General features: G+C 54.2%; 2 protein-coding genes across 5 annotated transcripts in view; one reads left to right on the top strand and one right to left on the bottom strand.

Annotated features, from left to right (window-relative positions):
- Positions 1 to 14,437, bottom strand: part of ATXN7 (ataxin 7) — a 320,951-nt gene extending 306,514 nt beyond the window's left edge. Inside the window, exons 1-2 of the mRNA XM_063940909.1 lie at positions 14,353 to 14,437; positions 12,149 to 12,255 (exon numbers count right to left, since the gene is read on the bottom strand). The gene's annotated coding sequence lies outside the window, so the exon portion shown is untranslated. The remainder of the gene's footprint in view (positions 1 to 12,148; positions 12,256 to 14,352) is intronic.
- Positions 1 to 15,354, top strand: part of THOC7 (THO complex subunit 7) — a 113,106-nt gene that overhangs the window by 26,485 nt on the left and 71,267 nt on the right. The window contains exon 1 of one of the 4 annotated variants that reach the window (XM_063940913.1): positions 13,686 to 13,728. The exons of 2 other annotated variants lie outside the window; for them this stretch is intronic. In XM_063940913.1, coding sequence (XP_063796983.1) covers positions 13,719 to 13,728 — 10 coding nt within the window. In that variant the 5' untranslated portion in view covers positions 13,686 to 13,718. Of the gene's footprint in view, positions 1 to 13,685; positions 13,729 to 14,432; positions 14,517 to 15,354 lie in introns of those variants that run through there. One more of the 4 variants, XM_063940915.1, reaches the window with a different exon arrangement.

Below are 15,354 nucleotides of genomic sequence, written 5' to 3'. Positions count from 1 at the left end.
TGCCTCCCCCTCTCACTCTCTGTCCGGCATCTGCCTCCCTCCTCTCTCTGTCCGGCATCTGCCTCCCCCCCTCTCTCTCTCTCTCTGTCCGGCATCTGCCTCCCCCCTCTCTCTCTCTCTCTGTCCGGCATCTGCCTCCCCCCCTCTCTCTCTCTGTCCGGCATCTGCCCCCCCCCCCCTCTCTCTCTCTCTCTCTCTCTCTCTGTCCGGCATCTGCCTCCCCCCTCTCTCTCTCTCTGTCCGGCATCTGCCTCCCCCTCTCTCTCTCTGTCCGGCATCTGCCTCCCCCTTCTCTCTCTCTCTGTCCAGCATCTGCCTCCCCTCTCTCTCTGTCCAGCATCTGCATCCCCTCTCTCTCTCCTCCAGCATCTGCCTCCCCCCTCTCTCTCCTCCAGCATCTGCCTCCCTCCTCTCTCCAGCATCTGCCTCCCCCTCTCTCTGTCCAGCATCTGCCTCCCCCTCTCTCTGTCCAGCATCTGCCTCCCCCCCTCTCTCTCTGTCCAGCATCTGCCTCCCCCCCTCTCTCTCTGTCCAGCATCTGCCTTCCCCCTCTCTCTCTGTCCAGCATCTGCCTCCCCCTCCCTCTCTGTCCAGCATCTGCATCCCCCTCTCTCTGCCCGGCATTTTCCTCCCCCCCCTCTCTCTGTCCGGCATCTGCCTCCCCCCCTCTCTCTCTGTCCAGCATCTGCCTCCCCCCCTCTCTCTCTCTGTCCAGCATCTGCCTCCCCCTCTCTCTCTCTGTCCAGCATCTGCCTCCCCCCTCTCTCTCTCTGTCCAGCATCTGCCTCCCCCCTCTCTCTCTGTCCAGCATCTGCCTCCCCCTCTCTCTCTCTGTCCAGCATCTGCCTCCCCCCCTCTCTCTCTGTCCAGCATCTGCCTCCCCCCTCTCTCTCTGTCCAGTATCTGCCTTCCCCCTCTCTCTCGCTCTGTCCAGCATCTGCCTTCCCCCTCTCTCTCGCTCTGTCCAGCATCTGCCTCCCCCCCCCCTCTCTCTCTCCAGCATCTGCCTCCCCCCCTGTCTCTCTCTCTCTGTCCAGCATCTGCCTCCCCCCCTCTCTGTCCGGCATCTGCCTCCCCCCTCTCTCTCTGTCCGGCATCTGCCTCCCCCCTCTCTCTCTCTGTCCGGCATCTGCCTCCCCCCCCTCTCTCTCTCTGTCCGGCATCTGCCTCCCCCCTCTCACTCTCTATCCGGCATCTGCCCCCCCCCCTCTCTCTCTCTGTCCGGCATCTGCCTCCCTCCTCTCTCTCTCTCTCTGTCCGGCATCTGCCTCCCCCCCCCCTCTCTCTCTCTCTGTCCGGCATCTGCCTCCCCCCTCTCTCTCTCTGTCCGGCATCTGCCTCCCCCTCTCTCTCTGTCCGGCATCTGCCTCCCCCCTCTCTCTCTCTCTGTCCGGCATCTGCCTCCCCCCTCTCTCTCTCTCTGTCCGGCATCTGCCACCCCCCTCTCTCTCTCTCTGTCCGGCATCTGCCACCCCCCTCTCTCTCTGTCCGGCATCTGCCTCCCCCCTCTCTCTCTCTCTGTCCGGCATCTGCCTCCCCCCTCTCTCTCTCTCTCTGTGCGGCATCTGCCTCCCCCTTCTCTCTCTCTCTCTCTGTCCGGCATCTGCCTCCCCCTTCTCTCTCTCTCTCTCTGTCCGGCATCTGCCTCCCCCCTCTCTCTCTCTCTCTCTGTCCGGCATCTGCCTCCCCCCTCTCTCTCTCTGTCCGGCATCTGCCTCCCCCCTCTCTCTCCCTCTCTCTCTGTCCGGCATCTGCCTCCCCCCTCTCTCTCTCTCTGTCCGGCATCTGCCTCCCCCCCTCTCTCTGTCCGGCATCTGCCCCCCCCCTCTCTCTCTGTCCGTCATCTGCCTCCCCCCTCTCTCTCTCTCTGTCCGGCATCTGCCTCCCCCCTCTCTCTCTCTCTGTCCGGCATCTGCCTCCCCCTCTCTCTCTCTGTCCGGCATCTGCCTCCCCCTTCTCTCTCTCTCTCTGTCCAGCATCTGCCTCTCCTCTCTCTCTGTCCAGCATCTGCATCCCCTCTCTCTCTGTCCAGCATCTGCATCCCCCTTCTCTCTCCTCCAGCATCTGCCTCCCCCCTCTCTCTGTCCAGCATCTGCCTCCCCCCCTCTCTCTGTCCAGCATCTGCCTCCCCCCTCTCTCTCTCTGTCCAGCATCTGCCTCCCCCCCCCTCTCTCTCTGTCCAGCATCTGCCTCCCCCCCTCTCTCTCTGTCCAGCATCTGCCTCCCCCCCTCTCTCTCTGTCCAGCATCTGCCTTCCCCCTCTCTCTCTGTCCAGCATCTGCCTCCCCCTCCCTCTCTGTCCAGCATCTGCCTCCCCCTCTCTCTGCCCGGCATTTTCCTCCCCCCCCCCCTCTCTCTGTCCGGCATCTGCCTCCCCCCCCCCCTATCTCTCTGTCCAGCATCTGCCTCCCCCCTCTCTCTCTCTGTCCAGCATCTGTGTCTCCCCCCCTCTCTCTCTGTCCAGCATCTGCCTCCCCCCCTCTCTCTCTCTCTGTCCAGCATCTGCCTCCCCCCTCTCTCTCTGTCCAGCATCTGCCTCCCCCTCTCTCTCTCTCTCTGTCCAGCATCTGCCTCCCCCTCTCTCTCTGTCCAGCATCTGCCTCCCCCCTCTCTCTCTCTCTCTCTCTGTCCAGCAACTGCCTCCCCCTCTCTCTCTCTCTCTCTCTCTCTGTCCAGCATCTGCCTCCCCCTCTCTCTGCCCGGCATTTGCCCCCCCCCCCCTCTCTGTCCGGCATCTGCCCCCCCCCTCTCTGTCCAGCATCTGCCTCCCCCCTCTCTGTCCAGCATCTGCCTCCCCCCTCTCTCTCTCTCTGTCCAGCATCTGCCTCCCCCCTCTCTCTCTCTCTGTCCAGCATCTGCCTCCCCCCTCTCTCTCTCTCTCTGTCCAGCATCTGCCTCCCCCCCTCTCTCTCTCTGCCAGCATCTGCCTCCCCCCTCTCTCTCTCTGTCCAGCATCTGCCTCCCCCCCTCTCTCTCTCTCTCTCTCTGTCCAGCATCTGCCTCCCCCCTCTCTCTCTCTGTCCAGCATCTGCCTCCCCCTCTCTCTCTCTGTCCAGCATCTGCCTCCCCCTCTCTCTCTCACTCTGTCCAGCATCTGCCTCCCCCCTCTCTCACTCTGTCCAGCATCTGCCTCCCCCCTCTCTCACTCTGTCCAGCATCTGCCTCCCCCTCTCTCTCTCTCTGTCCGGCATCTGCCTCCCCCCTCTCTCTCTCTGTCCGGCATCTGCCTCCCCCCTCTCTCTCTCTGTCCGGCATCTGCCTCCCCCCCCTCTCTCTCTCTCTGGCATCTGTCTCTCTCTCTCCTCCAGCATCTGCCTCCCCCTCTCTCTCTTTGTCCAGCATCTGCCTCCCCCTCTCTCTCTCTGCCCAGCATCTGCCTCCCCCCTCTCTCTCTGTCCAGCATCTGCCTCCCCCCTCTCTCTCTGTCCAGCATCTGCCTCCCCCTCTCTATCTCTCTGTCCAGCATCTGTGTCTCCCCCCTCTCTCTCTCTGTCCAGCATCTGTGTCTCCCCCCCTCTCTCTCTGTCCAGCATCTGCCTCCCCCCTCTCTCTCTCTGTCCAGCATCTGCCTCCCCCCTCTCTCTCTCTCTCTATCCAGCATCTGCCTCCCCCCTCTCTCTCTGTCCAGCATCTGCCTCCCCCTCTCTCTCTGTCCAGCATCTGCCTCCCCCTCTCTCTCTCTGTCCAGCATCTGCCTCCCCCCTCTCTCTCTCTGTCCAGCAACTGCCTCCCCCCCTCTCTCTCTCTCTCTGTCCAGCATCTGCCTCCCCCCTCTCTCTCTGTCCAGCATCTGCCTCCCCCCCCTCTCTCTCTCTCTGTCCAGCATCTGCCTCCCCCTCTCTCTCTCTCTGTCCAGCATCTGCCTCCCCCCTCTCTCACTCTGTCCAGCATCTGCCTCCCCCCTCTCGCTCTCTGTCCGGCATCTGCCTCCCCCCTCTCGCTCTCTGTCCGGCATCTGCCTCCCCCCTCTCGCTCTCTGTCCGGCATCTGCCTCCCCCCTCTCGCTCTCTGTCCGGCATCTGCCTCCCCCCTCTCGCTCTCTGTCCGGCATCTGCCTCCCCCCTCTCGCTCTCTGTCCGGCATCTGTCTCTCTCTCCTCCAGCATCTGCCTCCCCCTCTCTCTCTTTGTCCAGCATCTGCCTCCCCCTCTCTCTCTCTGTCCAGCATCTGCCTCCCCCCTCTCTCTCTCTGTCCAGCAACTGCCTCCCCCCCTCTCTCCAGCATCTGCCTCCTCTCTCTCTCTCTCCAGCATCTGCCTCCCCCCTCTCTCTCTCTCCCCCCCCCCCCCCAGGCATCTGCCTCCCCCCCCTCTCTCTCTCTGTCCAGCATCTGCCTCCCCCTCTCTCTGCCCGGCATTTGCCTCCCCCCTCTCTCTGTCCGGCATCTGCCTCCCCCCCCCCCCTCTCTCTCTCTGTCCGGCATCTGCCTCCCCCCTCTCTCTGTCCAGCATCTGCCTCCCCCCTCTCTCCCTGTCCAGCATCTGCCTCCCCCCTCTCTCCCTGTCCAGCATCTGCCTCCCCCCTCTCTCTCTGTCCAGCATCTGCCTCCCCCTCTCTCTCTCTCCAGCATCTGCCTCCCCCCCTCTCTCTGTGTCCAGCATCTGCCTCCCCCCTCTGTGTCCAGCATCTGCCTCCCCCTCTCTGTCCAGCATCTGCCTTCCCCCTCTCTCTCTGTCCAGCATCTGCCTACCCCCTCTCTCTCTCTGTCCAGCATCTGCCTCCCCCTCTCTCTCTCCAGCATCTGCCCCCCCTCTCTCTCTGTCCACTGTCCAGCATCTGCCTCCCCTCCTCCCTATCTCTCTCTCCAGCATCTGCCTCCCCCCTCTCTCTCTGTCCAGCATCTGCCTCCCCTTCTCTCTCTCCAGCATCTCTCCCCCTCTCTCTCTGTCCATTGTCCAGCATCTGCCTCCCCTCCTCCCTATATCTTTCTCTATCCAGCATCTGCCTCCCCCTCTCTCTCTGTCCAGCATCTGCCTCCGCCCTCTCTCTCTCTCTCTGTCCAGAATCTGCCTCCTCTCTCTCTCTGTCCAGAATCTGCCTCCTCTCTCTCTGTCCGGCATCTGCCTCCTCTCTCTCTGTCCGGCATCTGCCTCCTCTCTCTCTGTCCGGCATCTGCCTCCTCTCTCTCTGTCCGGCATCTGCCTCCTCTCTCTCTGTCCGGCATCTGCCTCCTCTCTCTCTGTCCGGCATCTGCCTCCTCCCTCTCTGTCCGGCATCTGCCTCCTCCCTCTCTGTCCGGCATCTGCCTCCTCCCTCTCTGTCCGGCATCTGCCTCCTCCCTCTCTGTCCGGCATCTGCCTCCTCCCTCTCTGTCCGGCATCTGCCTCCTCCCTCTCTGTCCGGCATCTGCCTCCTCCCTCTCTGTCCGGCACCTGCCTCCTCCCTCTCTGTCCGGCATCTGCCTCCTCCCTCTCTGTCCGGCATCTGCCTCCTCCCTCTCTGTCCGGCATCTGCCTCCTCCCTCTCTGTCCGGCATCTGCCTCCTCCCTCTCTGTCCGGCATCTGCCTCCCCCCCCCCCCCCCCATCTCTCTCTGTCCGGCATCTGCCTCCCCCCTCTCTCTCTGTCCGGCATCTGCCTCCCCCCTCTCTCTCTCTCCGGCATCTGCCTCTCCCCCCCCCTCTCTGTCCGGCATCTGCCTCCCCCCCCCCCTCTCTCTCTGGCATCTGCCTCCCCCCTCTCTCTCTGGCATCTGCCTCCCCCCTCTCTCTCTCTGTCCAGCATCTGCCCCCCCTCCTCTCTCTGTCCAGCATCTGCCCCCCCTCCTCACTCTGTCCAGCATCTGTCCCCACCCCTTCAACCCAGCATCACCCTCTCCCCCCTTCTCTGTCCAGCATCTGTCTGTCCTACCCTTTATCTACACAGCATCTGACTGCCTCCCTCCTCTATCTCCTTGTACTATCATATCTGTACTCCATCTTTCTTCCAACAACACCCACTTTTCCCTTGTTCCCCTCACAACACACTGTTCCTCTTGCCTTTCACCTTCTCCTGCCTCCCCTTTCTTATTCCTCTTCTGCTTTTTTCACACACCTTACAAAACTACTACTGTGGGCATTATGCGTATAAGGGGCACTACTTTGGGCATTGGGGGTAATTCCGAGTTGATCGCAGCATCAAATTTGTTAGCAGTTGGGTAAAACCATGTGCACTGCAGGGGGGGCAGATATAACATTTGCAGAGAGAGTTAGATTTGGGTGGGTTATTTTGTTTCTGTGCAGGGTAAATACTGGCTGCTCTATTTTTCCACTGCAATTTAGATTTGTTTGAACACACCCCACCCAAATCTAACTCTCTCTGCAAATGTTATATCTGCCACACCTGCAGTGCACATGGTTTTGCCCAACTGCTAACAAATTTGATGCTGCGATCAACTCGGAATTACCCCCATAGTGTATAAGGGGCACTACTTTGGGCATTGTGTATAAGGGGCACTACTTTGGGCTTTGTGTATAAGGGGCACAAATGCGTGGCGTAACGTGAATAAGGGGCGGTACTGTTTAACATAAATGAAGGACACTACATATATACATACATATATATATATATATATATATATATATATATATATATATATATATATATATATATATAATGTGAATAAGTTTGTACCACATAGTGCTGTAATTGAATTAAGGGTACTAGTCTGTGGCCATGCCCCTTCCTCTTGAGACCACACCCTTTACTTGCCTTCAGCATGCACTGTCCCTTTATTAAATATAGGAGGGAGGGTGCAAATTTATAGTTTGCCCTAGCAGCGGCCCTGCCTCAAATGCTGATTTTAAATTAGAAAACAATCAGTGATTTCATACATTTCAATAGCACCTGTAAGTAACAGAACTGGTATGAAATATTGGATGGAAACCAATATAGACTTCCCCCTGATCCTAGCATTATATCTCCCTAATGAACATATTGATCTTATAATGCTGAGTGACCGCTGGCTCTTTGCATACTGTATGAATTGATCTAAGGTCTTTACTGATTACCATGACAATGTTTTCTTTAAGGTTCAACATCAGGATGTTATTTGTATTATGTGCTTATGAAATACACAGATGTGTTTTGATTTGCTAGAAATAAAATATAAGATAAATGTAAACTTAATTCTGATTTTACTTTGCATAGTTTCAACACTCTCATTTTCTTTATTATCAGAAGATCTGATTCAGAAGTGACAGAGGTGGTAATGCAGCAGGAGGTGACTGATATAAGTAGGCGCTTCCTGCATACATGCATGGGTGTTCTGGGCTGTGTCCCGGGACTCAGCATCGGATCACCTGTGCAAGCTGGTTACCGCAGCTCCGACCAGAAGGCCAGGAAAACTCCATCTTAAGATGGAGATCCTGGTCTTGGCATCTCCCCCAAAATGGCACGGATATGTCTCCGTTTTGGGAAGCAGAGGCCATCGCCGCCCCGAACTGGCTGCTGGCTGCAGACTGTCAATCACTTGACGTCTGCAGCCACAGCACGTCCAACAATGCAGTACGAGTCTGGCGCATGCACAAGGTACTGAACATCGGTACTTTTCGTCATGTGACTCAGATCCTTTGGGATCTGAATCAGGCCCAATGTGTATATCCATTGGTCCTTACTAGAGTTTTTCTGTTCAGTTTAATTCATAGGGGACATTTTTGAGTAAGCATGCTGTTGTAACAGCAAACCCACTGATTACCCTGTGCATGTACTATGTGAAAAACCTACATACAGTACAAAGGAAGCATCTATGGGGGTAATTCTGACCTGATCGCACGCTGCTGTTCATCGCAGCGCAGTGCGCCGGCGCATGCGAGACGGCTGTCGTTGCCTAGCGATCGACTTTGCTCGATTGATAGGCAGAGGCGGTCGCTGGGTGGGAGGGGGCGGCACGGCGGCATTTGGCCGTCGTTTTGTGGGCGTGGTCCAGCCAACACAGACGTGGCCGGACCGTGCGGGGGGACAGGCCGCAGTGGCTGCGTGACATCACACGAAGCCGCTGCGACCCTGGCAGTGACGAGTAACTCCCGGCTAGCCGCAGGAGCTGCGCTGGCCGGGAGTTACTCTTCAAGTACAAAAGCATCGCCGCTGTGCCTGACATGCGGGGTGGACTAGACCTGTGCTGGGCGTCCCCCCGCATGTCAGTGTAATTGATCATAGCTGTGCTAACTTTAGCACAGCTACGATCAAGTCAGAATGACCCCCTATATTGTGAGCCAGACTAATGGGCCCTACACACTGCGCAATATTAGTGAAAGATATGAATGATCTCATTCATTAATGAACAAGATACCGTTCATATCTTTCAGTGTGGAGGCACCAGCGATGAACGATGCGCGGCCCCGCGCTCGTTCATCGCAGGTGCCCCGTCGCCTGTGCATGCAGGCCAATGTGGGCGATCTCGTCCATATTTGCCTGCACTTCTATGAAGCTGGGTGACGGGGGGTGTGAAGAAACTTCACTCCCCCCGTCACGTCACCCATATCCGCCATCGGGCAGCTCGGCGGCGGATCGCTCAATGGGGGTAATTCTGAGTTGATCGCAGCAGGAATTTTGTTAGCAGTTGGGCAAAACCATGTCACTGCAGGGGAGGCAGATATAACATGTGCAGAGAGAGTTAGATTTGGGTGGGGTGTGTTCAAACTGAAATCTAAATTGCAGTGTAAAGATAAAGCAGCCAGTATTTACCCTGCACAGAAACAAAATAACCCACCCATATCTAACTCTCTCTGCAAATGTTATATCTGCCCCCCCTGCAGTGCACATGGTTTTGCCCAACTGCTAAAAAAATTTCCTGCTGCGATCAACTTGGAATTACCCCCAATGTGTAGGGCCCTTAACAGTCATGAGAATGCAGCCAGCTAATTCAGTAGGAACAAGTACCTTTTCTATACAAGTCAGTATTATGACCATTAACCGGGCATTAATGCATTATGTCAATGGCTTCTACCAAACTAGTTCATGTCACAAACTGGATACCCCAGTATCAAGATCACAAAACTGTCACTCAGACTTCTGCACTGTAACATATACAAATATCACCCCCTATGTTGCTTTGTTAAATTAAACTACATTAGTTAGTTCTATTAAAAAAAAAAAAGCTGTTTAGTTGCCAAGGATATTAGAATGAATTTAACGTATTCTGAGTTTTTTTCAAAATTGGCTATAGTTCTCGAGATAATGGATACCCTCAATTTGCAGGGAACTTAGGGGCTAATTCAGACCTGATCGTAGCTGTGCAAAATTTTGCACGGCTACGATCAGCCACCCTGACATGCGGGGAGACGCCCAGCACAGGGCTAGTCCGCCCCGCATGTCTGGCCCTCCCCCCACCACACGGGTGCGATAGCATCGCACGGCGGTGATGCTATGGCACTCGGTGAGTAAGTCCCTACCTGTGCAGCATTGATGCGCTGCATGTGACGTCGCGCAGCCACCGCGGCCTGCCCTCTGCGCGGTCTGGGAACGCCTGCGTTGCCCAGACCGCGCCCCCAAAACGGCGGCCAAACGCCGCCGGCCCGCCCCCTCCCACCCAGTGAACGCCTCTGCCTGTCAATCAGGCAGAGGCGATCGCTGGGCTGAAATGCTGATAGCATCTCTGGCATACACATGCACACTGCGGCACATGCGCAGTTCAGACCTAATCGCCCGCTGTGCAAAAGCGCACAGCAGCGATCAGGTCTGAATTAGCCCCTTAGACATAAAGTGTGCGTATGGGAATCTACCTGAACATTCTAGGTGTTCACTCCGCAATCATTCTAGAATATTCCCCCTCCATATATAAGTGATCAGCCACTGGACCGGATTCAGAGATGGACGAAAACGCAAAGCCATTTGCGTCCGATTTGAAGGTGGGAACATGCAGGAGACATCTCAGTAGAAGAGACGCCTCTTGCATGTACCTGCGACCCCAGCACTGCAACCGACATTGCAAGCTGAGATCCAACATCGCTTACTCAGCTGGGTGATGGAAGAGGAGGCTGCGAAGAACGGACCTTAAGTATCCGCAGAATTCTGAATTAGGCTCACTGTCAGTGTATCTCAAAAAGTAGAGTCTATCTAGCAAAAGTCATATTTGGAATCAGCATCACAAAGTTACCCCCAAATCGCTCTAATGTGACTACCAAAAAAAATTGGTGTTGATAAATATAATTCTGTCCTCTAAGTTACCTAAAAGCAGTGGCGTCGTGACGGGGGTGCGGTGCGCACCCAGGTGTCACCCTTCAATGGGGTGACACCAAAAAGAGCTGCACACCCCGCACCTCAATCCCATCCACGTCCGCACCCACACTCACTCCCAGGCACGAAGTAATTTACACACACGCCTGGCCTGCTTGTGTTCACCGCCGCGGCGCCGCCGGGTCCGTACTGCTGCAATCTCTATACGCCGGTACCGCAGGCCATTCTGGGAGGGAGAAAGTGAGGAGACTTGAGTCGAGTGCACGGCGCCCACGTGGAGTGCGCCCGGCTCTCGTCTTTGCAGCTGGCGGCACTCTCGTCCCTGCCTGCCACCGCCGGGCGCACACAGAAGATGAGCCAGGCGCTTGGTTCCTGTACCTGCCGCCGCTGGAGCTGGTAGGCACTAAAATTAAATGACAATCCCCAGTATCTCCCCCTCCCACCCTGCATCCTCTCCCACCCAGCATCTCTCAATCCCCAGCATGTCCCTCTCCCACCCTGCGTCCTCTCCCACCCAGCATCTCTCAATCCCCAGCATGTCCCTCTCCCACCCTGCGTCCTCTCCCACCCAGCATCTCTCAATTCCCAGCATGTCCCTCTCCCACCCTGCGTCCTCTCCCACCCAGCATCTCTCAATCCCCAGCATGTCCCTCTCCCACCCTGCGTCCTCTCCCACCCAGCATCTCTCAATCCCCAGCATGTCCCTCTCCCACCCTGCGTCCTCTCCCACCCAGCATCTCTCAATCCCCAGCATGTCCCTCTCCCACCCTGCGTCCTCTCCCACCCAGCATCTCTCAATCCCCAGCATGTCCCTCTCCCACCCTGCGTCCTCTCCCACCCAGCATCTCTCAATCCCCAGCATGTCCCTCTCCCACCCTGCGTCCTCTCCCACCCAGCATCTCTCAATCCCCAGCATGTCCCTCTCCCACCCTGCGTCCTCTCCCACCCAGCATCTCTCAATCCCCAGCATGTCCCTCTCCCACCCTGCGTCCTCTCCCACCCAGCATCTCTCAATCCCCAGCATGTCCCTCTCCCACCCTGCGTCCTCTCCCACCCAGCATCTCTCAATCCCTGCGTCCTCTCCCACCCAGCATCTCTCAATTCCCAGCATGTCCCTCTCCCACCCTGTGTCCTCTCCCACCCTGCGTCCTCTCCCACCCAGCATCTCTCAATCCCCAGCATGTCCCTCTCACCCTGTGTCCTCTCCCACCCTGCATCCTCTCCGACCCTGCGTCTCAATCCTCACCCTGCATCCTCTCCCACCCAGCATCTCCCCCTTCCTCTGTCCCAATTACCATTATGTCCTTCTCCCACCCTGCATCCCCCCTCTCACCCAATGTCCCCGTCCTCCTCAGTCCTTCCACCACCATGTGTCCTCTCTCTCATCCAGTGCCTTTTAAGGACATGCCCCTTCTGATTGCCTATACCCATTTTATCGGCGTGTGCCACAGTACACCCTCGAGTGGACACTGCCCCTTTCAATTTTCCATACCTCCACTTCAAAATTCCCACTTTGACCACTGTGATATAATATAAAAATAGACAGATGGAGCAATAATAACGGAGGCTTCATCTGTATAATGTTAATTTTGTTAGTAGTTTATGTCACTACTATTGCCACTTCATTCAGTGATTTATGAGTTACAAGTAAAACTAGTGCAAAAACATAACTAAGGATTCTGTGTGGTGTGATACAGTAGGAGGTCCATGGGGAAGGTGACACCATGAGTTACCACAATGGGTGACACCAACCCTAGTGACTCCTCTCCTTAAAAGATCATGTTATACTTAGAAAACTTTGAGAAGTAGCACTGCATAACCTTGCTCCCCTAATCTGCATTACAGGAATAATGTACTATATGCCGTGTTTTGGGGTTAAGGGGAGAGGGGGGGGTTTGAGGATGACACAAAATTCAGATAACTGAGGGCCCATTTTGGTGGTGAATTTCAATTTGCAAAAAGGTAGAATTATCCCAAATCCTTGTTTCCACTTACCTTTTAATGATGCATTCCTATGGCAAGTTTGCGTAGCTACTGATCTACTAAAGGTTTTCAATAACAGCACTAGTTGTCCAGTTCTTTATTCTGTTTGTAGTTTGACCCTGCAGAAAGGACAGCGTGATACATACATACTTTACTTTCCATTAGTAGTGCAGACCAGGTATTTAAAGAATAAAACATAGCCGTAGAAACAAACTGATTCACCCAAGAGGATAATATTAATCAAGGTCACAGCGAACACTACTAAAATAATGCTGCACAGAAGTCACATTGTCTTCCAACAACATAAGCACATATTCGTCTACAAACTTCTCTACACTGTACCTTTTCGTGAAGTACTGAACATGTAAAATCAGTTTCCTGAAGTAACCAGAGTTAATGGAGGCAATAAATAATGACATTGGGGGTCATTCCGAGTTGTTCGCTCGTTATTTTTTTCTCGCAACGGAGCGATTAGTCGCTAATGCGCATGCGCAATGTCCGCAGTGCGACTGCGCCAAGTAAATTTGCTATGCAGTTAGGTATTTTACTTACGGCATTACGAGGTTTTTTCTTCGTTCTGGTGATCGTAATGTGATTGACAGGAAGTGGGTGTTTCTGGGCGGAAACTGGCCGTTTTATGGGTGTGGGTGAAAAAACGCTACCGTTTCTGGGAAAAACGCGGGAGTGTCTGGGGAAACGGAGGAGTGTCTGGGCGAACGCTGGGTGTGTTTGTGACGTCAAACCAGGAACGAAACTGACTGAACTGATCGCAGATGCCGAGTAAGTGTGGAGCGACTCAGAAACTGCTAAGTAGTGTCTATTCGCAATTCTGCTAATCTTTCGTTCGCAATTTTGATAAGCTAAGATTCACTCCCAGTAGGCGGCGGCTTAGCGTGTGCAAAGCTGCTAAAAGCAGCTTGTGAGCGAACAACTCGGAATGACCCCCATTGTGTAAGTTTTTGAGACACTCGCTACAAGTGATTATATATAATCGTTCAGAGGGACCCCTGACAAGTACTGGTGCCTCAGTTGTGCAATGAGCAACATTCCAGAAGGAATCACAATTCCCTAAAGTCTGTTGGCAGGAATGTCTGCTCTGCAGGGAAAACAGCAATGTCATAATGGAGCTTCATTTTGGGAAAACAAATTATATTGGTATCTCGGAGGAAGGGCGCTTCCAAATAATGGGGGTAAACTAGGTGATGCTGTAGCCCAAAGTATAAGAGTTATTACCTCTAAATGTACAGATACAGCTCATGTATCCCTGACAAATAAAAATCACATTACTCCTAAACAATAACCATCTGTTTAGGCCTATTTTGGTGTGAATAAAGACAATGTATGATACATGTACTGAAATCACTGTAATTGTAATATACTGTATTACCTCCCAACTGTCCCGGTTTGGGGGCTCTGTGTCACCGTACTGATCAGGCTAGAGCATGGGTCTTCAACCTGCGACCCTCCAGCTGCTGTGGAACTACACATCCCAGCATACCCTACCACAGCTTTGCTATTAAAGCATGCCAAAAGTGAGATAGAGCATGCTGGAATGTTTAGTTAGGCCGCAGGTTGAAGACCCATGTTGGGAGGTATATGACATTCACTATGCTCTGTGGGTAATGGGTGTGCGCTTTTAGGGGATGGTGTTGAGCCAATGTGTAGGAAATTATGGGAACACATTATATATATATATATATATATATATATATATATATATATATATATATATATTATAGACACACACACAGGGTCATGTGAATGCTGCATATTTCTGCTTGTCATTGGTATAGGTTCTTGTACCTTTACCCGTAATCAGATCGCTGTTCTCTGTATACACTGAATATTTGCCATGCTGTTTAACAATATGTGAATACAGTGTGTAACACACATTTTATCTACATTACACTCATAGTGATTGTCATCAATATGCACACAGCTGATCTTTGCAAGACAGACATACCTATGTAGGTGTATGTATAGAGCACAGTATGTACATTGTTCGTCCTAATAGATAGATAGATAGAGAGAGAGATAGATAGAGATATATATATATATATATATATATATATATATATATATATATATATAAAAAACATGTACACACACATAGGTAATGTGTCCCCTAGTAATGAGACCTGTGTGTGTGCTCCCCAGGACTCTGCCCCCAGCCCCCTCCAGTGGTACAGCCATGTTCCCGGTTGTGTCGCACTCACCTGGGGGTCGGGGTGCCTGTGCTCCGGGGGGCAGGGTGGGGGGGAGCGGCTATATGGAGAGCGGGGCGGTGAGGAGTGCGGCCTCCATGCTGCCTGTCCCCGGCTGCTGCATTGTGGGAGTCTGACCTCACTACTCGCCGCCGACATGGGAGCCGTCACTGACGGTAAGTATAGGCCCTGTCACTGGCGGCACACTGACACGGCCTGAGCAGCCCCGGCCTCCCCGCTCTGGCGCTCACTAGCCGGAGACCGGCCGGCGTCAGCTAGGCCGCAGAGCCTCGGCGTCGCGCTACCGCCCGCCCGGGCATAGGCGGCACTTCCTGGCCGTGTGATGGGGCGGCGACCGCGGCTCTAGCGGGGTTCCCATTAATCATACTTATGCTGGGCCTAGCACTTGCTTCATGTATACGGTGCAGGTCACTGGCCCAGTTATATCATTCAGGGTATACAGCAGGTGCCTCACATTGCTATATAGGACATGTAATGATATGTATGCCATGCTGCACTGTGCAATACAATGCTCTGTATCCCATTACTAGAACATGCTGCCTGCAGTACAATCAATGGTATTCCAGTTACTGAAGTGTAAATTCTGTGCACATTACCATATTTGTGCGTGTGTTTCATTCATTAGTCACTGTTCTGGTAGCTGCCTGCAGTCCCATTCAGAGGGTAGTCCTGTATGTACGATTTAAGGGCCCTATACACTTGACGATAACAATGATCGATATGAACAATATTGTTCAAAAATGAAGGATAAATTGTTCATATCGGTCAGTGCGTATGCATCAACAATGAACGATGCCCGGCCGCGATCGTTCATCGTTGATCTGTCCTTATTAAAGGGCCCTACAGACTGGGCGACCCGCCGCCGAGCTGCCCGACCGCCGATACGGCAGACGGGCGACATGGTGACGGGGGGAGTGAAGTTTCTTCACTCCCCTCGTCACCCAGCTCCATAGCAGTGCATGCAAATATGGACGAGATCGTCCATATTGGCCT

The sequence above is a fragment of the Pseudophryne corroboree genome, chromosome 9, assembly GCF_028390025.1.
Source record: "Pseudophryne corroboree isolate aPseCor3 chromosome 9, aPseCor3.hap2, whole genome shotgun sequence".
NCBI classification, from domain to species: Eukaryota; Metazoa; Chordata; class Amphibia; order Anura; family Myobatrachidae; genus Pseudophryne; species Pseudophryne corroboree.
This window is presented reverse-complemented; position numbering and strand designations above follow the sequence as displayed.